This window comes from Salmo salar, chromosome ssa07, assembly GCF_905237065.1.
Source record: "Salmo salar chromosome ssa07, Ssal_v3.1, whole genome shotgun sequence".
Taxonomy (NCBI): Eukaryota; Metazoa; Chordata; class Actinopteri; order Salmoniformes; family Salmonidae; genus Salmo; species Salmo salar.
Genome location: NC_059448.1, coordinates 51972302 through 51998423, shown reverse-complemented (window position 1 = coordinate 51998423; position 26122 = coordinate 51972302). Strand labels below are relative to the sequence as shown.

Sequence of the window (26122 nt, the reverse complement as noted above, 5' to 3'; positions counted from 1 at the left end):
AGCCAAAATGTCATGATGGCCTCAAAGGTTTGGACACACCTACTCATTCCAGGGTTTTTCTTTATTTAACTTTTTTCTACCTTGTAGAATAATGGTGAAGTCATCACAACTATGAAATAACACATATGGAATCAGTTAAGAACAAATTGTTATTTACAAGGACAGCCTAGTCCTTCCTCCCCGTCGGGGAATTGAACCGCAGTCTCCCCCGCGTGCCCGCAGACGACACGGCGATTCTTTAGCTAAAAAGCCCAGCACTGTAGCCTACTCCCGACCGTCACGTTGTACAGCTCCATATTTTCCGTTCCATCCTAACGGAAACCTAGAGGGTTTTTAGTTTTTCTTGGAATAGAAACACCATAATATTAATCAAATTAATTAAGCAACATTTCTTAATCATTCCCATATACTATGTTCTTACAATAAAAGGTTTTAAATTCTCTAGTACAGCCACTTTTGAAGTCTATCAAATGCTTCTGAAAGATGCCCTCTGGTGGTCAAACTAGCACTAACTAGCATTAATGGTACCAGTGGTTGGCCCTTAAATAACGTGCCATGGAATTCTGCGGCACCACGCAAGCTGTGCTGCAGTACGCTGCAACTTTTAAAGGGAGAACCACTGTACATATCCTCAAGGAGGTTTTATTAAGAAGGTACCCATGCACAGTCACATGATTTAACATACACACTTTCATAGACATTTTACACACACACACACACACACACTGTAAGACTACGTGTTAGCCTCTCTGCAGAGTGTGTGAGTACAGCACAGTAGGTGCAGGCTGGTGAGTAAAGGCTGTTTATTAACACCACAGACAGACAATGACTGTTTAAGGCTGTTTAACACCACAGACAATGACTGTTAAAGGCTGTTTGTTAACACCACTGACAATGACTGTTGTTAAAGGCTGTTTGTTAACACCACAGACAATGACTGTTGTTAAAGGCTCTTTGTTAACACCACAGACAATGACTGTTGTTAAAGGCTCTTTGTTAACACCACAGACAATGACTGTTGTTAAAGGCTCTTTGTTAACACCACAGACAATGACTGTTGTTAAAGGCTGTTTGTTAACAACACAGACAGACAGTGTGCTCCTGCTGTCTCCAGACAGGCACTTGATGACTGTTGTTCATTAAATCCTGCCCAGCTGAGTGCCAGGCTAATGGCCATGTCGTTTGGTCACTTATCGTCGAGAGAGAGAGAGGCGCAGTGAAGATGGATTTACAGGATGGGGTGGCTGAGTGAGGGGTAGAAGAGATATTGGGGGGGTTCTGGTTATTCATTTAAGTCTGGCAGAGAAAGATGAGCTGCATACTGATCAATACGTTATAGTAGCAGATGTCAGTGTTGTTGATTAGAGAGGAGGCCTACGTGTGTGTCTGTGTCTCTCTCTCCCAGTGAATCCAGAAGGAAAGGCCATCGAATGTAATTGGCAAAAGAGAAAGCATATGGTTGCTGATTAAGGTGAAACCGGTGCCTCTGGCACTTACTACCGTACCCCGATCAAAGGCACTTAAATCTTTTATCTTGCCCATTCACCCTCTGAATGGCACACACACAATCCATGTCTCAAGGCTTTAAATCCTCCTTTAACCCGTCTCCTCCCCTTCATCTACACTGATTGAAGTGGATTTAACAGGTGACATCAATAAGGGATCATGGCTTTAACCTGGATTCACCTGGTCAGTCTGCCGTGGAAAGAGCAGTTGTTCTTAATGTTTTGTACACTCAGTGTAGTCACACAAACCTAACCCCCCCACACACACACACCTGTTGTACCCTGTCGTTGTCCCCATCCCTTGTCACCCACATCAGTACCCTGATTGTTGTAAAAACGACCCCATAAAAATATATAGAGGAGTGAAAATATTCCTGCTGCTGACGTTTGTGCTCAATTACTCTGATGTGCATATTAAGATGGGTGTGAGTACTACCCCTCCTGCCAGCCTGCTACCACAGCCTCTACTGCCTCGCTGGAATGAAGCTCATTCACACCTCGTACGGATGTTCTACAGCGTCTTCGGTGTGGAGGAGAGAGATGCAGACCAATCGAAATAGCAGCATTACTGTCCATTGTGATTAGCCTCAGACCTTTATGTCTTCGAGTTGGACCACAGATTGTTTTGCAGTCTACTAAGATAGTCAATAAGGTACACCATACAGGGTGTTGGTGTGGAATATTGGTTTTGTGTATCTGGAACATTGAATCAGAGAGACATATTGTCAGCTTTTCAGATTTTCTATGAGCCTCTGCAGTTGGCTGGTACACAGTGGTAGACACGACACAGTCATTGCACCGCGCTCTCACACACACACATACGCACACATACACACACTACACACAGGTGTCGATTCACTCCATATTGTTCCTCTGTCCCTTAGTGCAAGTTGTCATTTTGGCTGCGAGATGACACACTCTTCACAGAGAGAGAGTTATCTCCTGAAACAATGCTAGTGAAGCCATGCTAGATGTATTACTGTGATCTAACATTTTGTTCCTGCGCTGCCAGCAGAGTAGGAGGCTAGGTCTTGGCCAAGTCGTCTGATGTAACCTCCCCTCCCCTCACCCCCCTCCCTCCCCACAGCCAGGGAAGAGTGTCTCTCCCCTCCCCTCACCCCCCTCCCAGGGAAAGAGTGTCTCTCCCCTCCCCTCACCCCTCCCTCCCCCTCCCAGGGAAAGAGTGTCTCTCCCCTCCCCTCCCTCCCCACTGCCAGGGAAAGAGTCTCTCCCTAGCCAAACGTTGTCTCTCTCCCTCCCCTCACCCCTCCCTCCCCACTGCCAGGGAAAGAGTGTCTCTCCCCTCACCCCTCCCTCCCCACTGCCAGGGATAGAGTGTCTCACTCCCTCCCCACTGCCATGATGGTGTCTCTCTCTCTCCCCCACTGCCGCTCACCCCGTCCCTCCCCACTGCCAGGGAAAGAGTGTCTACCTCCCTAGCCATACGTTGTCTCTCTCTCTCTCCCCTCCCCTCACCCCTCCCTCCCCACTGCCAGGGAAAGAGTGTCTCTCCCTAGCCATATGTTGTCTCTCTCCCAAGTACACATTGTAGACAGCTGAAAGAGCTTGGTAGGTGAATGAAGCTTTCTGGTCCATTGTTTTCTCCTGTCCTGCATGTTCATCTCTGTTCAGATGCTGTACCTGTCCTGCATGTTCATCTCTGTTCAGATGCTGTACCTGTCCTGCATGTTCATCTCTGTTCAGATGCTGTACCTGTCCTGCATGTTCATCTCTGTTCAGATGCTGTACCTGTCCTGCATGTTCATCTCTGTTCAGATGCTGTACCTGTCCTGCATGTTCATCTCTGTTCAGATGCTGTACCTGTCCTGCATGTTCATCTCTGTTCAGATGCTGTACCTTTTACAGCATCTTCATTCTCACCTTATTCATTGTTCTGTGCTAGTAGCTGCCCTGGGTGACTTTCCCTCAGCAATCACAGTGGATGCTACACTGAACAAAAATATCAGCACAACATGTAAGGTGTTGGTCCCCTGTTTCATGAGCTGAAATAAAAGACCCCAGAAGTTTACCATATACACAAAAAGCTTATTACTCTCAAATTGTGTGCATAAATTTGTTTACATGTTGGTAAGTGAGCATTTTATCCTTTGCCAAGATAATCCATCCACCTGACAGGTGTGGCATATCAAGAAGCTGATTAAACAGCATGACCATTACACAGGTGCACCTTGGGCTGGGGACAATAAAAGTCCACTCTAAACTGTGCGGTTTTGTCACACAACACAATGCCACAGAAGTCTCAAGTTTTGAGGGAGTGTTCAATTAGCATGCTGACTGCAGGTATGTCCACCACAGCTGTTGCAAAATCATTTTATGTTAATTTCTCTACCATAAGCCAATGTCGTTTTAGAGAATTTGGCAGTTTGTCCAATCTGCCTGACAACCGCAGACCATGTGTAACCACGCCAGGCCGGGACCTCCACATACGGCTTCTTCACCTGTGGCATCAGCGGGGGGTGGGAGGGTGCTGAGGAGTATTTCTGACCTTTTAATAAAGCCCTTTCGTGGGGAAAAACTCATTATGATTGGCTCGGCCTAGCTCTCCAGTGGGTGGGCCTATGCCCTCCCGGGCCCACCCATGTCTGCGGCCCTGCCCAGTCATGTGAAATCCATAGATTAGGGCCTAATTAATTAATTTAAAATGCCTGATTTCCTTATAAGAACTTTAACTCAGTAAAATCTTTGAATTTGTTGCATGTTGCGTTTATTTGTTCAGTATACTCATTGTTGAACCTAGTATATTTGTCATGTTTAACCCAAAGCATTGTCTCTCCCCATGCCACAGTTTTTTTCCCACACCTCCATTGGTCTCCCAACAGTATCCCCAGCAGGCGCTCAGTACCTTTATCAATAGTCACCACAGGGGGTGTGTTGGTTCACTGTAGCTTACCGTCTCTTCCCATAGACAGGTAAACCATCCATCATTAAACCTTCTATTGGCAGGAGTGTTTGGAAGTTTAGGGTCAGAAGCAATACGATATGCTACATCAAATGAAAGGGATTGGCAGCACCCCAGCTAGTAGAAAACTACTGGAGATGGTTGTGTTGGTATTTCAAGGAATTGTATAGAATACAAATGGCTAATTGACCTAATTTGATGCTTATGTAACAATGCACACTAGAAACACAGTGTACAGGTTCAACTGCCAGTCAAAACGCACCTCCAAGCACAGAAGCACATCAGAGTTCCCCCTCGTGTGTGTGTGTGTGTGTACAAATAACCTATCGACGGGGGGATATTAGAAAGCCCTGTTGCTCACTCTCCCTCTCTAGGGCCCCTCTGTGATGGTAAAAGACAAAGGACTATTAAAATGGTCCAGCTCTAGCAAAGAATAGCTTGACTGTTGTTCACACACACCAGCTTTGATGTTCCCATCGCCCTCCTATTTAATTAGACGGTCACAGACGGATAGAGAGACCGAGGGAGCGACAGAGCAAGCGAGGGGCGTTGTCTAATTAGTAGTGCCCCCTACAGGGGAGTATACCTTCCTCCCTCAGTGGGATTCTTTGAAACAGTCTGTATTTGCACTTGGTACTTGTTATGCATTTTAATGCTCACTCTCACCTGCTCAAGTTGCTCAGTGGGTAAGAGTGCAGAGTTGGTAACACCAGAGTTGGTAACACCAGGGTTGGTAACACCAGGGTTGGTAACACCAGGGTTGGTAACACCAGAGTTGGTAACACCAGAGTTGGTAACACCAGAGTTGGTAACACCAGGGTTGGTAACACCAGGGTTGGTAACACCAGAGTTGGTAACACCAGAGTTGGTAACACCAGGGTTGTTATAACACCAGGGTTGTGAATGTTGTTCACATAAATGTAACTGCCAAAATAAAGGAAACACCAACATAGTGTCTTAATAGGGCATTGGGCCACCACAAGCCAGAACAGCTTCAATGCACCTTGGCATAGATTCTACAAGTGTCTGGAACTCTATTGGAGGGAAGCGACGCTATTCTTCCATGAGAAATTCCATCATTTGGTGTTTTGTTCATGGTGCAAAACACTGTCTGAGGCACCGCTCCAGAATCAGGAGTGTTACAATTGGGTTCAGATCTGGTGACTATGACTGACCCACTCACCCTTTAAACCCCCTATGCTCCAATGAGTTCCCTCTTTCAAAGTCACTGAGATCTCTTCTTCTAGCCATGGTAGACAAAATAATGGTCAACTAGGCATTATTATACATGACCCTAAGCATGATGGGATGTTCTAATTGCTTAATTAACTCAGGAACCACACCTGTGTGGAAGCACCTGCTTTCAATATACTTTATGCCTCTCATTTACTCAAGTGTTTCCTTTATTTTGGCAGGTAACTGTAAATTGAGTTAATGTCTTGGCTCGGAATTGCTTTGAATAAGTGTCCTGAATGACCGTGTTCGTTCTACATTATTATACTCTGGGATTCCAGAAACACTTCCTGACTCGTCTTTGCTGAACAGACTGATTGTGTTTGATGTGGCCAGAGAGAGAGAGAGAGAGAGAGAGAGAGAGAGAGGTGGTGTGTTAGACTGACGCAAGGTCACCTTAAATCCTCACACACTGCCAGGTCTACATCTCACGTGTACAAATACACAAACAAACACTGTTAGTATGCCCTTCACTGGGGTTAAATCCCTTCGGAGGCATGGGAAAAGAACATCAGGCCCCCACTAATACCCAGCTGTGTGTGTGTGTGTGTGTGTGTGTGTGCGTGCGTGCGTGGTGTGTGTGAATCCATGTCCATTCGTCGAGATAAGAGGGATTGAGGGTATAAACTTGTTTCTGATCTTTACAACTAGTCTCCAACTAATCTAAACACAATGCGCATTTGGACCTAGAAACACTAATGTGCTCTTTAATCCTACTATTAGTGTTGCTGCATTCTGAACCCAGTCTATTTTTCAGCAGTAAACGCTCGCTCTCAGCACTCTTTAGCAGTAATCTGCAAGTGTGCATGTTTGCAGTTTGCAGTGCTTTATTGTCAAAGTGCACACTACCGTTCTATTGGCCTCCTGAATGAGAACATGAAAGCCAAGTCTGTGATTATTACATATAGGCGTTTCTGTTCTCCTGGCTGACAGACAGTTTAAATTAAGTATTAGCTGTATTTTAAATGGGCAGTTTTCAAGGCTGCATTTATTTGGGGTCCATTAAAGCTAGGAACTGGGACCGGCGCCTAGGCCCTGCTCGTAAAAGCTTGCCTATGAATCTGAGATAAGCACTCTACTTGCTATATCTTAATATATTGGATCGGAATCCATCTTTTTACCACATTTACATGAAGTAATTATGCACAGTGCAATAGTTTTCTAAATGGCCCCACTAAATAATAAGTGCGGAGAACTGTGAGAGAGAGAGAAAATACTCTGTTTCCCATGATGCATTGGTTAGTGCATCACAGGCTGCTGCAGAGAGGTTTCATATTGATCCTGGAAGGCGACAGCGGACCCCATTGAACTATTGCTGTTGGAGTGGTAGACACACACACACACACACACACACACACTGTAGTCCGCTATATAAGTCCTACAAGTGATCACACAGGTCATTGTATAATCTGTAGTGAACATAAACTGCCTCCGAAGCTGAAGTAACACAGTTAGTTTTTCCCTGTTAATGTCTTTTCTAGCATTATTCCCATTTGAAAGCACATTCCTATTTGCCTCAGCGTTATCAGAGAACACATGATAATGTGAATCTAAATGGGTTCAACAACCTAGAAAACTAGTACACAGCTCTTTCCCTTTCTATTACAAAGCCATACTTTTTTCCTCTTCAACACCCCTCTCTGTCGCGCTCTCTGTCGCGCTCTCTGTCGCGCTCTCTGTCGCGCTCTCTGTCGCGCTCTCTGTCGCGCTCTCTCTCCGTCTCCCTCTGTCTCTGTCTCCCTCTGTCTCTCTCTCTCTCCGTCTCCCTCTGTGTGTCTCTCTCTCTCTCTGTCTCTCTCTCCCTCCGTCTCCCTCTGTGTGTCTCTCTCTCCGTCTCCCTCTGTCTCTCTCTCTCTCCGTCTCCCTCTGTCTCTCTCTCTCTCCGTCTCCCTCTGTGTGTCTCTCTCTCTCTCCGTCTCCCTCTGTCTCTCTCTCTCTCCGTCTCCCTCTGTGTCTCTCTCTCTCTCCGTCTCCCTCTGTCTCTCTCTCTCTCCGTCTCCCTCTGTGTGTCTCTCTCTCTCTCTCCGTCTCCCTCTGTCTCTCTCTCTCTCCGTCTCCCTCTGTGTGTCTCTCTCTCTCCGTCTCGCTCGGCTCGCTCTCTCTCCGTCTCGCTCGCTCGCTCTCTCTCCCTCCCTCTTCTCCCTCTTTTCTTCCTTGCTGGAAGCACTGTGCTGATTCTTACCTAACTCACACTGAATCAGAATACCTTTTATAGCACACTGACTTAAGTAGTTACCTTGTTAAAACATTTTCTCTCTTCTTAGCATGCCAACTTTGAAGTAGATTGCTAGCACTGTAGGAGGCGTTTTGTCAGATGAGCTCCCCACCGCTCCAAAACTGCTCCAAATGAAGTCGTTGTTTTGTTTTCTTCACCTTCTCTACTGACCCAGAGTCATCTGTTCACTCCGAGACGCTCTGCTTCAGAAACCCCCAGCCCCTGGGGGTCGTGTTTAAAATGTGTGTAGCTACCAAGGGGGGCCTTCTCTTTCCCAGTGTCGCTCGCTCGCTCTCTCTCTCTCTCTCTCTCCTACCCACCCCTCTTTCTCTCTGCTTCTTAAATGACGTGGTGAAATGGATGGCCCTGCAGAACAGCAGCGGTAGCACTAGCAGCGATAGCACGGTGGTGGCAGAGGCAGCACTAGCAGCATTAGCACAGTGGTGGCAGAGGCAGCAGCAGAAGCACTAGCAGCATTAGCACAGTGGTGGCAGAGGCAGCAGCAGAAGCACTAGCAGCATTAGCACAGTGGTGGCAGAGGCAGAAGCACTAGCAGCATTAGCACAGTGGTGGCAGAGGCAGCAGCAGAAGCACTAGCAGCATTAGCACAGTGGTGGCAGAGGCAGCAGCAGAAGCACTAGCAGCATTAGCACAGTGGTGGCAGAGGCAGCAGCAGAAGCACTAGCAGCATTAGCACAGTGGTGGCAGAGGCAGCAGCAGAAGTAGCAGCGTAGCACTGGCAGAGGCAGCGAGCACTAGCAGCATTAGCACAGTGGTGGCAGAGGCAGCGAGGATAGCAGCATTAGCACGGTGGTGGCAGAGGCAGCAGCAGAAGCACTAGCAGCATTAGCACAGTGGTGGCAGAGGCAGCAGCGGTAGCTAACAACGTTAGTGGAAAATCCATTCTGCTAAAGCAGGGGGCACAGAGAGTACCGTGAACATCCATGCTAATGTGGTACAACGAGAGCAGAGGGGGAGTGCATGGGCAAATTCATTGTAGATTCCGGAATGAACTGTGTGTGTGTGTGTGTGTGGTGTGAGAGAGAGAGAGACTGTCTACCCTGACAGCTCGCTACGATAAGCAGAGGTCATAAAAACACTCTTCCATTGTCTCTGGCCAGTGGCAACACAGACACACTGTTTTTCACCTTCCAATAGAGCAATAAAGTCTCCCTCCAGGACCACAACTGGTTCACATACACTAGGTTGGTTACAGTAACAGTCAGGTTAAATTGGATTTGAAATTGTTTCTTGTTACAGGAGTCTGATCTCCCAGATTGAATATTGTTTGATGGTATCTTTTAAAGGCTCGCCTGTTGGCATTGCTGTTAAGATATGTTTCTATTGAATTCTTTAACAACCAATCAAAGCATAAGCCTGACAGTGAACCAATGAAAATCAATCAATACGGCCCCATCTGATAAAACACACCTCAGAAAAACAAGTCAGTCTCTTCCTCTTTCCTTACCCAACCGCTCATCCCTAGGCCTCAACCCCCAGCCGCTCATCCCTAGGCCTCAACCCCCAGCCGCTCATCCCTAGGCCTCAACCCCCAGCCGCTCATCCCTAGGCCTCAACCCCCAGCCGCTCATCCCTAGGCCTCAACCCCCAGCCGCTCATCCCTAGGCCTCAACCCCCAGCCGCTCATCCCTAGGCCTCAACCCCCAGCCGCTCATCCCTAGGCCTCAACCCCCAGCCGCTCATCCCTAGGCCTCAACCCCCAGCCGCTCATCCCTAGGCCTCAACCCCCAACCGCTCATCCCTAGTCCTCAACCCCCTACCACACACACACACACACACACACACACACACACACACACACACACACACACACACACACACACACACACAATAGCAGGGATCCTCACACACAGCAACAACTCATCATGTCAACCTACTATAGTGTGTAGCCATCAGTAATTGTCTTTTACTCCCAACAACATCGTTGAGTCACGTTGACTCACAGCCACGACGTGCAGCCAGGCGTGCTCATAGTGGAGCTTGTTGTTTGAGTTTCATTCATACAACTGTTATGAACAGATAGGCCCTGAGTCATCACCAGTGTTGTTTTAAAGGTTGTCATTCATTATAGTATTAAAGAATGTTTATTTCATGTTTTATAGAATTGTTATAAAATGTTGGTCTATAGTCTAATCATTGGTAGTAGTATGTTTGTTTATCATTTCTCTTGTTTGGAATAAATTGAATTCTAACGACCTGTTATATTCCAATAACTAGGACCCTATTGAGTCATATCCCCCTTGACTATAGAATCATATATAGAAAGATATTGAATCATATAGAAAGATATTGAATCATATAGAAAGATATTGAATCAGGAGCTGTTATTTCATGAACACATTGTTTGGTCATTAGAATGGACCAGCACGCTATGTTCCTCTATCCTCATGTGGGTCAACAATTCATTTACATTCAAAATCATATTTCTCCTAACCTTACCCTAACCTTAACCCGTAACCCTAAACCTAACCCCTAAACTTAAAATAGTCTTTGCCCTCATGGGATATGTCCCCACGAGAGAGCATTTTCCTTGTACTAAAATCCCACAAGGATGGTACATCCCCACAAGTATAGAAGACCCAACCACACACAACCCCTACAACCACACACAACCCCTACAACCACACACAACCCCTACAACCACACACAACCCCTACAACCACACACAACCCCTACAACCACACACAACCACACACAACCCCTACAAAAACACACAACCCCTACAACCACACACAACCACACACAACCACGCACAGCCCCTACAACCACACACAACCACACACAACCACGCACAGCCCCTACAACCACGCACAGCCCCTACAACCACGCACAGCCCCTACAACCACGCACAGCCCCTACAACCACGCACAGCCCCTACAACCACGCACAGCCCCTACAACCACGCACAGCCCCTACAACCACGCACAGCCCCTACGACCACGCACAACCCCTACAACCACACCACAACCACGCACAGCCCCTACAACCACGCACAACCCCTACAACCACACACAACCACGCACAGCCCCTACAACCACGCACAGCCCCTACAACCACGCACAACCCCTACAACCACGCACAACCCCTACAACCACGCACAACCCCTACAACCACGCACAACCCCTACAACCACACACAACCCCTACAACCACACACAACCCCTACAACCACGCACAACCCCTACAACCACACACAACCACGCACAGCCCCTACAACCACGCACAGCCCCTACAACCACGCACAGCCCCTACAACCACGCACAGCCCCTACAACCACACACAACCCCTACAACCACACACAACCACACACAACCCCTACAACCACACACAACCCCTACAACCACACACAACCACACACAACCACACACAGCCCCTACAACCACACACAACCACACACAGCCCCTACAACCACACACAACCACACACAGCCCCTACAACCACGCACAGCCCCTACAACCACGCACAGCCCCTACAACCACGCACAACCCCTACAACCACGCACAGCCCCTACAACCACACACAACCACGCACAACCCCTACAACCACGCACAGCCCCTACAACCACGCACAGCCCCTACAACCACACACAACCCCTACAACCACACACAACCACACACAGCCCCTACAACCACGCACAGCCCCTACAACCACGCACAACCCCTACAACCACGCACAGCCCCTACAACCACACATAACCGAGCACGCACAACCCCTACAACCACACACAGCCCCTAGTACATCACCTACCATTTAGTGCCCCCCTCCAGCCCCTAGTGAGAGAGCTTGGGACTATAGCCTTGTTCTGTTCAATGTTCTCTGTCTATATAGTTCAAATAATACAATATCAAAATTGCTGACACTATTCAAACCAATGAGGGTTCAGAACTTTAAAGCCAATTAGCTCAGAATCATCTTTTTGCAGATAGAACCATTATAGTCCCAAGCTTACCAGTGGTTCAGTCCATTACTGGTTATCAGCTTTTCCTGTGTATTGTACTATACTGCCCCACCCCCATCCCACCCTACACCTGTAGTTGGTGCAGCCCTCCAGGCACAATCAAGGAATTCATTCTTTCCCTGTTCTATCTCTGGCTGGCAATTTTCATCATGTTCCGTTTTCTCTGTATCTCTCTTGCTCTCTCTCTCCCTGTCTGTCTCTCTATTTTCCCCTTCTCCTTTTCTATCTCCCCTCTTTTGATATTTGTTTATTCTATTCCATTTAATATTTCACCAACATGCTTATCCTGCTCCACCACATTTCTCCTGCACTTTCTTTCTGCTGATCCGTCTGTTCTGCCCGCTTCTCTCTCGCTCTCTCTGCCTCCATCTTTCCTCTTTTGCATTTTTCTGATTTTCTACCCTTCTACTTTTCCTGTTTCTCTCTCGCTCACTCTTTCTCTCCCCTTTTTCTTTCTCTCCCCTTTTTCTTTCTCTCCCCCGTCTCTCATGGCTTCCCTCATTTTATCTCCCCTCCAAGCTTTCCGCTTCTCCCTCCCTCCCCTCTCTCTCTTTTTCTTCCTCTCTCCATCCGTCAGAGTCCTGTGAGCTGTGGCGGACACGGTGCATGCTGCTTGCTCGTCTCCTTCCAAATGGCTTCCTCAGTGATTGCTAATGAAGCACACGGAGTAGAGCGAGAGCTGCTTCCTTCCTTCCGACGGAGGAGGACTGGCGTTTATGTCGCCCTGGACACGGCCTGCCTGACAGCCTCCAACGACTAGCTAGCTAGCGACACCACGTTAGCTCAGTACAGAACCACTCCAGTATAGATTGGTGTGATATAGCAGAGATATAATTCAGTACAGAACCACTCCAGTATAGATTGGTGTGATATAGCAGAGATATAATTCAGTACAGAACCAGTCCAGTATAGATTGGTGTGGTACTGCAGAGATATAATTCAGTACAGAACCACTCCAGTATAGATTGGTGTGGTATAGCAGAGATATAATTCAGTACAGAACCACTCCAGTATAGATTGGTGTGGTATAGCAGAGATATAATTCAGTACAGAACCACTCCAGTATAGATTGGTGTGGTATAGCAGAGATATAATTCAGTACAGAACCACTCCAGTATAGATTGGTGTGGTATAGCAGAGATATAATTCAGTACAGAACCAGTCCAGTATAGATTGGTGTGATATAGCAGAGATATAATTCAGTACAGAACCAGTCCAGTATAGATTGGTGTGGTACTGCAGAGATATAATTCAGTACAGAACCAGTCCAGTATAGATTGGTGTGGTACAGCAGAGATATAATTCAGTACAGAACCAGTCCAGTATAGATTGGTGTGGTACTGCAGAGATATAATTCAGTACAGAACCAGTCCAGTATAGATTGGTGTGGTACTGCAGAGATATAATTCAGTACAGAACCAGTCCAGTATAGATTGGTGTGGTACTGCAGAGATATAATTCAGTACAGAACCAGTCCAGTATAGATTGGTGTGGTATAGCAGAGATATAATTCAGTACAGAACCAGTCCAGTATAGATTGGTGTGGTACTGCAGAGATATAATTCAGTACAGAACCAGTCCAGTATAGATTGGTGTGGTACAGCAGAGATATAATTCAGTACAGAACCAGTCCAGTATAGATTGGTGTGGTACTGCAGAGATATAATTCAGTACAGAACCAGTCCAGTATAGATTGGTGTGGTACTGCAGAGATATAATTCAGTACAGAACCAGTCCAGTATAGATTGGTGTGGTACTGCAGAGATATAATTCAGTACAGAACCAGTCCAGTATAGATTGGTGTGGTACTGCAGAGATATAATTCAGTACAGAACCAGTCCAGTATAGATTGGTGTGGTATAGCAGAGATATAATTCAGTACAGAACCAGTCCAGTATAGATTGGTGTGGTATAGCAGAGATATAATTCAGTACAGAACCAGTCCAGTATAGATTGGTGTGGTACTGCAGAGATATAATTCAGTACAGAACCAGTCCAGTATAGATTGGTGTGGTATAGCAGAGATATAATTCAGTACAGAACCAGTCCAGTATAGATTGGTGTGGTACTGCAGAGATATAATTCAGTACAGAACCAGTCCAGTATAGATTGGTGTGGTACTGCAGAGATATAATTCAGTACAGAACCAGTCCAGTATAGATTGGTGTGGTATAGCAGAGATATAATTCAGTACAGAACCAGTCCAGTATAGATTGGTGTGGTACTGCAGAGATATAATTCAGTACAGAACCAGTCCAGTATAGATTGGTGTGGTACAGCAGAGATATAATTCAGTACAGAACCACTCCAGTATAGATTGGTGTGGTATAGCAGAGATATAATTCAGTACAGAACCAGTCCAGTATAGATTGGTGTGGTATAGCAGAGATATAATTCAGTACAGAACCAGTCCAGTATAGATTGGTGTGGTATAGCAGAGATATAATTCAGTACAGAACCAGTCCAGTATAGATTGGTGTGGTACTGCAGAGATATAATTCAGTACAGAACCAGTCCAGTATAGATTGGTGTGGTACTGCAGAGATATAATTCAGTACAGAACCAGTCCAGTATAGATTGGTGTGGTACTGCAGAGATATAATTCAGTACAGAACCAGTCCAGTATAGATTGGTGTGGTACAGCAGAGATATAATTCAGTACAGAACCAGTCCAGTATAGATTGGTGTGGTACTGCAGAGATATAATTCAGTACAGAACCAGTCCAGTATAGATTGGTGTGGTACTGCAGAGATATAATTCAGTACAGAACCAGTCCAGTATAGATTGGTGTGGTACTGCAGAGATATAATTCAGTACAGAACCAGTCCAGTATAGATTGGTGTGGTATAGCAGAGATATAATTCAGTACAGAACCAGTCCAGTATAGATTGGTGTGGTACTGCAGAGATATAATTCAGTACAGAACCAGTCCAGTATAGATTGGTGTGGTACTGCAGAGATATAATTCAGTACAGAACCAGTCCAGTATAGATTGGTGTGGTATAGCAGAGATATAATTCAGTACAGAACCAGTCCAGTATAGATTGGTGTGGTACTGCAGAGATATAATTCAGTACAGAACCAGTCCAGTATAGATTGGTGTGGTACTGCAGAGATATAATTCAGTACAGAACCAGTCCAGTATAGATTGGTGTGGTACAGCAGAGATATAATTCAGTACAGAACCAGTCCAGTATAGATTGGTGTGGTACTGCAGAGATATAATTCAGTACAGAACCAGTCCAGTATAGATTGGTGTGGTACTGCAGAGATATAATTCAGTACAGAACCAGTCCAGTATAGATTGGTGTGGTACTGCAGAGATATAATTCAGTACAGAACCAGTCCAGTATAGATTGGTGTGGTATAGCAGAGATATAATTCAGTACAGAACCAGTCCAGTATAGATTGGTGTGGTATAGCAGAGATATAATTCAGTACAGAACCACTCCAGTATAGATTGGTGTGGTACTGCAGAGATATAATTCAGTACAGAACCAGTCCAGTATAGATTGGTGTGGTACTGCAGAGATATAATTCAGTACAGAAAGCACAGGACAGACACCTACTGCCTCTAGGATCCCTCTTGTTGTCCAGCTACACAACTGTGCTTTGTCAGCTCACTACAGCTTAGTACAACATTGGATGATGTGCTATATCATAGGTAGAGCACAGTATGCCAATGGTATTGCATTGGTGTAGGATAATACTGCACAGAAACAGTACAGAACTCTACAGACCAGCACAGCGCCACCATACGTACTGGATGTGGATACCTGCTGGTCGAACATCTCATTCCAAAATCATGGCCATTAATATGGAGTTGGTCCCTCCTTTACTGCTATAACAGCCTCCACTCTTCGGGGAAGGCTTTCCACTAGATGTTGGAACATTGCTGCGCGGACTTGCTTCCCTTCAGCCAGAAGAGCGTTAGTGATGTTGGGCACTGATGGTGGGCGATTAGGCCTGGCTCGCAGTCGGCATTCCAATTCATCCCAAAGGTGTTTGATGGGGTTGAAGTCAGGGCTCTGTTCAGGCCTGTCAAGTTCTTCCACACCGATCTCGAGAAACAGACAACATTTCTGTATGGACCTCGCTTTGTGCACGGGGGCATTGTCATGCTGAAACAGGAAAGGGCCTTCCCCAAACTGTTGCCACAAATTTAGAAGCACAGAATCGTCTACAATGTCATTGTATGCTGTAGTGTTAAGATTTTTCTTCACTGGGACTAAGGGGCCTAGCCCGACCAATTTAAAAACAGCCCCAGACCATTATTCCTTCTCAACCAAACTTTACAGTTGGCACTATGCATTTGGTCAGGCAGCGTCCTCCTGGCAACCGCCAAACCCAGATTAGTTAGTGGGACTGCCAGATGGTGAAGCGAGATTCACTCCAGACAACGCGTTTCCACTGCTCCAGAATCCACTAATTTGAAGGAGTGTCCACATACTTTTGCATATATAGTGTATGTGCTATCTTAATTTGATCACTCTGTTGTTGCAGAGAATTTTCCTGTAATTTCCACCTTAAAATGTCAGACTTGTTTTGCCTTAACAAAAAAATGTATCAACACTTACAAAAATGACCATTAATTATAATCCACATAATAATTGTCTGTTGCTGCAGGATTATTTTCCTGCTGTGATAAACTGTTCATTTATATCTCTCTGCTCTCTACTTTGTCTTTTTCCTTTGGTCTCTCTCTCTCTCTACACTCTCTACTGTCTCGCTCACTCTCTCTACTTTCTCTCTCACTCTCTCTACTGTCTCTCTCACTCTCTCTACTGTCTCGCTCACTCTCTCTACTGTCTCGCTCACTCTCTCTACTGTCTCGCTCACTCTCTCTACTGTCTCGCTCACTCTCTCTACTGTCTCGCTCACTCTCTCTACTGTCTCTACTGTCTCTCTCACTCTCCTGTCTGTCTGTCTCTCACTACTGTCTCTCTCACTCTCCTGTCTGTCTCTACTGTCTCTACTGTATCTCTCACTCTCTACTGTCTCTTTACTGTCTCTCTCACTCTCTCTACTGTCTCTACTGTCTCTCTCACTCTCCTGTCTGTCTCTCTCACTACTGTCTCTCTCTCTGTCTCTCTCTCTCTCTCTCTGTCTCTCTCTGTCTCTCTCTGTCTCTCTCACTCTCTCTACTGTCTCTCTCACTCTCTCTGTCTCTCTCACTCTCTCTACGGTCTCTCTCACTCTCTCTACCTCTCTCTACTGTCTCTCTTTCTCTCTCTCTACCTCTCTCTACTGTCTCTCTTTCTCTCTCTCTACCTCTCTCTACTGTCTCTCTCTCTCTCTCTTTACCTCTCTCTACTGTCTCTCTCTCTCTCTTTACCTCTCTCTACTGTCTCTCTCTCTCTCTCTCTACCTCTCTCTACTGTCTCTCTCTCTCTCTCTCTCTACCTCTCTCTACTGTCTCTCTCTCTCTACCTCTCTCTACTGTCTCTCTCACTCTCTCTACTGTCTCTCTCACTCTCTCTACTGTCTCTCTCACTCTCTTTACTGTCTCTCTCTACCTCTCTCTACTGTCTCTCTCACTCTCTCTACTGTCTCTCTCTACCTACCTCTCTCTACCTACCTCTCTCTCTTTCTCTCTCTCTCTACTGTCTCTTGCATTCAGCACACTCCAGTGAGAATTGGGAAAGCTACTTTGTGGCTCTCACACACTATCACATCGTCAAACCAATTTCCTGCTCAAACCATCACACCGGAGAAACAATGACAAATTCTGGCTCTCGATGGCGATGAAATGGACTGGATGAAGCGGCTACGCTTGTTTTCCAAGCCCCCCCCCCAAGTCGCCGCAGCTTGCCCCGCTGTCCCTACCCATGAAGTAGCCACAGCACAGATCACTGCTGACACACACACCCACATGCATACGCACACACACCCACATGCATTCGCACATACGCAGACACACACACCCACATGCATACGCACATACGCAGACACACACACCCACATGCATACGCACACACACCCACATGCATAGGCACATACGCAGACACACACACCCACATGCATAGGCACATACGCAGAGACACACACCCACATGCATACGCACACACACGGGCATGCTCGCATATGCAACAAAGCAAGCGCACACATTTCACTGTCAGTCTACACCTGTTGTTTACCAAGCATGTGACAAAGAACATTTGATTTGACACACCACAGTGCCCGTCAGATGCTGTCCCTTAGCCAGCCCTGCACTTTGACACACAGTCCCTTTCTTAAGGCAAGCCGTGAGTCACCGGCGGTAACTGAGAGAGGGGAGAGGGGGAAGGAGCGAGAGAAAGAGATGGGGGGAGACGCATTTTGATTTGATCATGTCTGATCCTTGCCTAAGTGACCAGCGTTGGCCTAAGGTGCACTGCAGAAGCCTGTATTTAACCCAATATGTAGTTGGGGGGGGGGGGGGTCTTCAAGGGTCGATGGTACAAGGTCATGCATGGGCACAACATGTATGGCTTTGTGTTTTGTGTGGGATTGTTTGTTTGTGAGCTGTGTGTGTGTATGTGTGTAAGGGTGTGTAACTGTTTGTGTGCCAGCGATATGTTTGCATCCGTGACAGACACAGTGAATGTAAAACACGTATAAGTAATGTGTGGGATTCAAGTTCTCTAAGTATTTGGGTTTAAGAGAGATTTTTAGTGTGTTTATCAGCTCAGTGGCAGTGTGCATATGGTTGTGTGCATCTGTGTGTAATCTAAGTAAATGTGGGCTGAGTGTGTGAGAGAGGCAGGGATATTTTGACTGTGTGTGTGTGTGTGTGTGAAGGATATATTAATCAGTTTGCGTGTTGATGTATCAAAACCCCCCTCCTAATCTCTGTCTCTTTGGATTGGAGAGGGCCCCTCTCTCTAAGCCCCCCTCCCTCCTCTCCATCTCTCTCTCTAAATTCCCAGAACCGTCACCCCCACATACACACACGTCACTCTCACTCTGACGGGCCCTGACTGCAGGTTAAACACATCAAAAGCTGCCACAGCTCTCTCTCTCTCTCTGCTATCTCTGCTCTGCCTCAGCTCTCTCTCTCTCTGCTATCTCTGCTCTGTCTCTCTCTCTCTCTCTCTCTCTCTGCTATCTCTGCTCTGCCTCAGCTCTCTCTCTCTGCTATCTCTGCTCTGTCTCTCTCTCTCTATCTCTGCTCTGCCTCATCTCTCTCTCCCTCTCTGCTATCTCTGCTCTGTCTCTCTCTCTCTCTCTCTCTCTATCTCTGCTATCTCTGCTCTGCCTCAGTCTCTCTCTCTCTCTCTCTGCTATCTCTGCTCTGTCTCTCTCTCTCTGCTATCTCTGCTCTGTCTCTCTCTCTCTCTCTGCTATCTCTGCTCTGTCTCTCTCTCTCTCTGCTATCTCTGCTCTGCCTCAGCTCTCTCTCTCTGCCATCTCTGCTCTGTCTCTCTCTCTCTGCTATCTCTGCTCTGCCTCAGCTCTCTCTCTCTGCTATCTCTGCTCTGTCTCTCTCTCTCTCTGCTATCTCTGCTCTGCCTCAGCTCTCTCTCTCTGCTATCTTTGCTCTCTCTCTGCTATCTCTGCTCTGCCTCTGTCTCTCTCTCTCTGCTCTCTTATGCTCTTACTGCATGGTGCAGCGCAGAGAGATGAGTATGTCAGCCACTCTCCCTTTCACTCCCTCTCTTTCTGTCTCTCTTCTCTCTCATCTCTCTCTCACACAAATAAATAGGAATAAATAGGAGTAGAGAGGAAATAGAGCCGGATCCCTCTGAGACAATCTTGCACCGTCCTCCCATTACCGACTCGGTTACGTAAACCGGTGACAGAGGGGACAGTGTGTGCCGTTTAACGGCTGCCGGGGCTTGGCCGGTGACCGGGCTGCGGTGACACTACCTCGCCACCAGCAGGTTTTTATTTTTGTGGGATGAGTTTTATACACAGGGGGGTGTGTCCGTCCAGGCTGTGTAAATTATAGACCAATCAGAGTTTAATCACTCAGACACAGTGAGCGATATGCCCTCATCGTCGATACCAGCTCGTATTATTACTGCTTAATAAGATGCCCCCAATTTGTTTTTGTCCAGTTTTTGTCTGATCTTTTTTCTCTTTTCTTGCATTTTAATGAGCTGTGGCGCCGGGGGCCCTGTCGCCCGGTTGTTAATGCTCCGGCGTCCCGCTGAAAGCCAGCGTGCGTCTTGGTAAAGAAAGAGAAGCCTCTGTTCTGTACGTGTCACTCCTTACACCGATAGTCAAACAACCGGCTCTATAAAAAAACACACGCTGTTAGCCAGTTTGAGCCGTCCACAGACGCTAACGACCTCGTGTACATGTCATCTCTCCAGGTTAGGGCCAGGGGGGAGCTAGGCTAGGGCTATGTTAAGATGGAGAGGGAGATTGTTGAAGATGAAGAATGCACAGTTAACGGCGAGACCCACAGCATTTGTCATCATAAAACCGTCGCTGACTGATGAAGCCACAACAGCTGGGGGAATGAAATGAGGAGATGTTTTGGGGGCCACGAGGAAAGCGTGCAGGCTCACATCACCAGGGTCTGTCTCGTACATCCACAAGTCTTGTAGTGAAAAACACCTCTCTGACCGCTTGAAGTCAAGCACATAGAAAACAACCCCCTCAAGTTAGCACACCATATCACACCCTACATCTTCATATCTTTACACACATGCAATCATTCACTGACATGACAGCAGTACAATCTCATACATATCACTGGGGAGCACTTCAAATACCCCTGTATAAATAGAGGCCCTTTAAAAGCTATTTCTCGTGGTTTCCATGCATTTGGAGAACTTCATGAAAACGGGACAAATCTAGTACCCGCTTTGAAATGGGCCACACCTTGATTAAGTACCATGTCATTGACTAATGTTATGCGTACTAAACATAGCTTCGCTCCACCTGCCTCGACACACAGGCATATCAAGTGTTATTAAGAACAGCAGCAGGCACTGTGCTGTGATTCATTCTGTCTGAGTCACCCAGCACACACAGGGTTAAAGTATAGCTGCAGAGTCTTACTGCAGTGTCTGAAGCGTTTGGCTGTTCACTACAGTACGCCAGGAGAGAAAAAAACGTCATCTCTCTCTTTGTTTTTTTTCTCTCCAAAAATCATTTTTATTGCATTTGTAACATTTGGCACAGTACAAATTCATGGTGCTTTTACAAGATAAACCTGTAAAGATCAAACACTGACCTTTTTTTGAATGTTTTTTTTTCTTAAAGAAAGTCTTCTCAGTATAAATGTTTTTTCTCTTTTCACTGCATTCTCTGTAGCATTGGTTTAAAAAAAATCACACAGAATGCCTCTTTTTTTTTAAAACAAGTCTACCCTCATTTCTCAAAGTCAAGATAGTATGTTAAACAACTCGTCTTTTTAAATAGAAGTTACAAGTTAGAAAATAGTTTGAATGTATTTATTTTTAATATAATATGTTTCTCTATCACCAGCCCATGGTAGTTTCAATAGTTTCATATATAGATTTATTTATAAGCATGTACAACAAGAAATGATCAGTCTTTTTAAGTTTTGCACTCTGTACAAAAAAGAAAGTTCCTGTCCTTTTTTCCCCGTTGTGCATTCTATTGCATGTAGTTATGAGAAGAGAGGGGGGGCTATGGGGATTGGGACGTGGCCGGGGAGGGGGTTGTGGGGGGGGCTTTAAATCTGAGTCTCCTGAACCTTCTCCTTGGTGTGAGTTTTTATGACAAAGGGCTCAGGAAGGTTTGTGATGGCGCTGGGCAAGGTTCGAGGGAGAGAGTTCCCAATGTTGTTCTCTGTCCATTTAGCCCCGTGTCCTGCTGGCTTGTACGTGTTGTATTTGGGCTTGAGGGTGCGATAGTCCACCTTGTGATGGTCTGCTTTGTGGGGACTGGAATCCACTTTGGGTTTCTGGTTGCCATAATCCTGTTTGTGGGGGCTGTTGTAGTCTGATTTGAAGACGATGTAGTCCGGCACGGCCTTGGGGGTGTATTCTGATTTGGGTTTGTATTGACTGTTGTCGGGTTTGGATTTGTGTGTACTGTACTCCGGTTTGGATTTGGACTGAGTGCTGTAGTCAAGTTTGTAAGGGCTGTAGTCTGGTTTAGGTCGTGGGTGAGTGCTGTAGTCAGGTTTGAATGGGCTATAGTCCGGTTTGGGTTTTGGATGAGTGCCATAATCCGGTTTGAAGGGGCTATAATCTGCTTTAGGTGTTCTCGGGTGAGTGCTACTGCTATAATCCGGTTTGAAGGGGCTATAATCTGCTTTAGGTGTTCTCGGGTGAGTACTGTAGTCAGGTTTGAAAGGGCTATAGTCCGCTTTAGGCTGCTTGTGAGTGCTATATTCAGGTCTGAATGGGCTATAGTCAGCCTTTGGTCTATGAAGGCTAAAATCTGGTGTAGATTTGTGGGCGCTAAATTCCACGGTAGATTTGTGGGTAGTGTAGTCCATGGTTGGTTTATAGGTGGTGTACTCAGCCTTTGGCTTGTGTATAATGTAGTCTGGTTTGGGCTTGTGGATTGTGTAGTCCCCCTTGTAGTCTGTTTTGGGTTTGGGGAAACCATAGTCTGTTTTGTGGCTGATATAATCCAGTTTTTGGATGCTGTTGTGGTCTCGTATCTCGGGCAGAGTGTGGTCTCTGATCTCGTTGGCAGCAGAAGCTGGTGGCGGCAGGTCCTCCTCGTCCACCTGGATGATTTCCACCGTACGGGCGGCTGCCACCGTGCTACGCTGCTGGTGGCGCTTCCTCAGCTTGTAGAAGGCGATGAGCATGACGGCGGCCAGCAGCGTGACGGCTACGAAGCAGCCGATGATGATCTTGGTGGTTTTCATCATCTCGTCCAGGCTGGGGACTGTGTCGGGTGGCTTGACCGTGGCGGACTTGGAGGCAGGAACGGCGGACGGTCGGGCGCCTGGCTGGCCCTCGGTATTCTGGAGCAGAACGGTGGGAGTAGAGATGAAGACGGGCTGAAAGAGGGAGGGCGTGGCGGTGGTGGTGGTGCCAGCGCCCTCCGCACCACCTCCTGCTTCTCCTCCTGCCCCCCTACCAGTGTTAGGGGCGCTCGTTGTGGTCTTGGGCTTGGACATCTCCGTGGTGGGTCCCGGCACTTCCACGGTCACCGTGGTGAAGTAGCTGAGGTTGGACGTGTTGAGTTCAGCCGCGCTTACGTTGAGGTAGGCCGAGGCGTTTGAGTTGCCGGCCGCGTTGGACACCATGCAGGTGTAGGTGCCTGTGTCAGCCGCCAGGACGTTGGAGAAGTTGAGTGTGCCGTCGTTGAGCACGGCGATCCGCTGGTGGGCCGAGGCGTGCGTCAGGACAGTCCCATTGGGCAGCAGCCACCGGACCGAGGACATTGGCGCAGTCCGGCAACGGAGCTCCGCTACGCGCTCTGCCGAAATGTTCAAGTCTCTTGGCGCATCGCCTATGAAGGGGGCAGAGCACTGGAGCACGCCGGTCTCCCCCCGGTCCACCTCCACCAGCTGGCGGCCCCGCATGTGGGCCGGCGCGTGGCATCGGCCGCAGCAGGTAGAATTGGTAGGGATGTACTCTCGCAGCCAGCGCGCCAGCCACAGGGCTTCACAGCCACAGTTCCAGGGGTTGTGGTGGAGGTGCAGCTCCACCAGGTACCTGAGGGGGGAGAACAGGTCGTGCGGCAGGGAGCTCAGGTTGTTGTGGGCTAGGTTGAGCTCCACCAGCGAGCTCAGGTCGTCAAAGGCATTGCGCTCGATCACCCCAATCTGCGAATTCATCACCCACAGCTTCTTGAGTGAGCGGAGGCCTCGGAAGGAGCCTGGCTTGATTTCGGAGAAGAGGTTCTCCGAGATCTCTAGCTCCTCCAGGCCCAGCAGTGGGCTCAGATTGGGCATCTCACCCCGGATGTTGCACATACCCAGGTTGAGGTACTTGAGGTTGTGCAGGCCCTCGAAGGCGCCATCGGAGATGAAATCCAGCTTGCGCAGCTCGCCCAAGTCCAAACGCATGAGCGAGGGCACTCGGTTGAAGGCATACGAAGGGATGCTCTCGATGGGGTTATTCCTCAGCCATAATTCCCTTAGCTTGGACAGGTACTCAAAGGCACCACTGGGCACCCCAGTTAGCCGGTTGTCAAATAGCTCCAGCGTGTTTAGGCTGGTGAGGCCATTGAAGGCACCCACCTCAATCTGCCGGATAGCGTTGCGGCCCAGCTGCAGAACCTCAAGGTGGTGCAGGTGTCGGAAGGTGTCGGCCTGCACCTCTCCAATGGCGTTCTCCATCAGGTTGAGGTGGCGCGTGTTGGCGGGGATGCCCGGGGGCACGCGAGTGAGGCCGCGCCGAGTGCACACCACCTTGCTCAGCTGGCTACTACACGAGCACTGCGGTGGGCACCCCTGAGGCCCTGGCACTGCCGCCCCCGCCATAGCCAGAGAGGCGCTGCTCCACGCTCGCGCCATCAGGAACACAACACAGAGCAGGGTGGCTCGACGCACAGCTACCCGCCCCAGGAGACTCATGATGTGGCGCGCTCATAATTCAGCATCGTCCGGGGGGGAGAGGGCCGGAGGTGGGGTTGGGGGGGGGGGGGGGTTGGTTGGCTGATTGGGTTGGTAGTCGAAAGTGGGAGGGGGTGGGGTATAAAGAGGGGAGGGAGGGGGGTTGGTTCTTGAGTAACCAGGAGGGGGCTGGCCCTACCCTGGATTAAGCAAGACTCTGGCTCTCTTTTCCATGGACACTACTGGAGGGGGGAGGACGACTGCTCTTAAATGTTTGAGAAAGAGAAAAATAATAGAATAGGAGATGGAGATGATTGAAATAGGGTTGGAAACGCTAGACACCTACCTCAAGCTTTTATTTACAGGTCCTTACGAGATTGTTTTCTCTTTTTTTGTCAATCACAAACAGAGTGTTTAAATCAGGTATATATCCAAGGAGCAGAAAAATAAAGACTTTTCTTTCTGCTCTGTCAGAAGCAAATGAAGTGAAGATTCTTTGCCAAAATGGCCCCTTTTTATAATTCCACACAAGCGAACATCATCCGAAGAAGGAAAAGATGTGAAGGCCCATCCGGAGCTTGTGATTTAGATGGGTAGGAATCCAGTCAGGCTCCTAAAGCAGTACACACTCGCTCCCCCTCAGCTGCTCTTCTCCCGCTTGTCCTTGGAATCCGCCGCTCGATGCCTCCGCCGAACGCCTTCTCCAAGTCTCCATAGCACAAACGCGTGCTCACCGACACACACACTCCGCACTCTGAAAACCCAAGGCAGAGAAGAAAAATGGGTGGGGGGGTGGGGGTTTCAGGGTAGTGGGGGGTTAAGGAGGAAGAAGAAAAATTCCACAGTCCTTTCAAATGTTCTTCCCCTTTTGTTTGAGGTTGGGGGGAAAAAAACAGGACCCCCCCCCTTTCCTTTATTGGCTCTTTCTATTTTTTGGTGGTCAGTCAGTCAGTCCACCCTCTCTCTCTCTCTCTCGGTGTGTTGCGTCGTGTCCACTTGATTTCTGTAGCGCTCGGCAGGGTTGAAAAGGCTACGGCGACACACACTGCGGTCATTAGCTTATTTCTCCTCTTAACTAGCTCTGCGCTCCAGCACAGCAGCACGCAAACACGGCTCGCCAGCAGCGGCGCTCATACACACACGCACACAGCAGCTGCAGCCTGCCTCCCGCGCACTTCCCAATAATCTGTCAATTTCTTCCGAGGGTGGGTGGGGGTTTGTAGCAGGGTTGAGAGAGGTAGCGAGGGGGGGTAGAGTAGATTCAGCAACAATATCAGCACCGCAAAAAGAGGCTAAAGCGTTATCTCCCTCCGTATCTCTTTCTCGCTCCTGTTTTCAATCCCTTTTTTTCTTCACCGCGCGGCAGAATAGGAGAGTGAAGCGAGAGAGCTGAGCGGGGCACAGGGGTGAATGTTACAGCAGCGTGGATGAGGAAAACAGATCCGCTGTAGCAGCAGATGAGCGGGATGTGTCTCTCTCCCCCTCTCTCGCTCTTCTCAGCCCCTGCAGTGTCCTGAGGTAGTGGCCAAGCTCAAAGCACTCAGTCCTTTGTGTGTGCCAGCGCGAAGCCTCTCAACCGTGTTAGCTTCCACTGTCCTCTCTGTCTCTCGCTTTCTTTCTTGTTTCTCTCTCTGGCTCCCTGGCTTAGGGGAGAATAAAGCGCTGCCCAGGTGAACTGGAGAAAACGGCAGCGTGTCCCCACGGCAACACGATTTTAACCCCTGCAGCCCCGGTGTTAATCCTGCTGCTCGGGTTATTCCGGCACGTTTTTCTGGCGCCAGTGTGGTGCAAGGCTGCTTCTCTCTCTCGTTTACTCACTCTCTCACTTGCATGCTCTCTCTCTTTCATT

General features: G+C 47.9%; 2 protein-coding genes across 2 annotated transcripts in view; one reads left to right on the top strand and one right to left on the bottom strand.

Annotated features, from left to right (window-relative positions):
- The window catches only part of LOC100380729 (staphylococcal nuclease domain-containing protein 1), a 319896-nt gene that overhangs the window by 129893 nt on the left and 163881 nt on the right, over positions 1–26122 (top strand). The window lies entirely within an intron of this gene.
- LOC106576481 (leucine-rich repeat-containing protein 4-like) lies at positions 21474–24351 on the bottom strand. Its single transcript, XM_014153686.2, has one exon. The coding sequence runs from the start codon at positions 24292–24294 to the stop codon at positions 21484–21486; it is 2811 nt and encodes a 936-aa protein (XP_014009161.2). The 5' UTR covers positions 24295–24351; the 3' UTR covers positions 21474–21483.

Coding starts and splice junctions, on each gene's coding strand:
- LOC106576481 (XM_014153686.2), bottom strand. CDS start 24,294: ATGAGTCTCCTGGGGCGGGTAGCTGTGCGTCGAGCCACCCTGCTCTGT.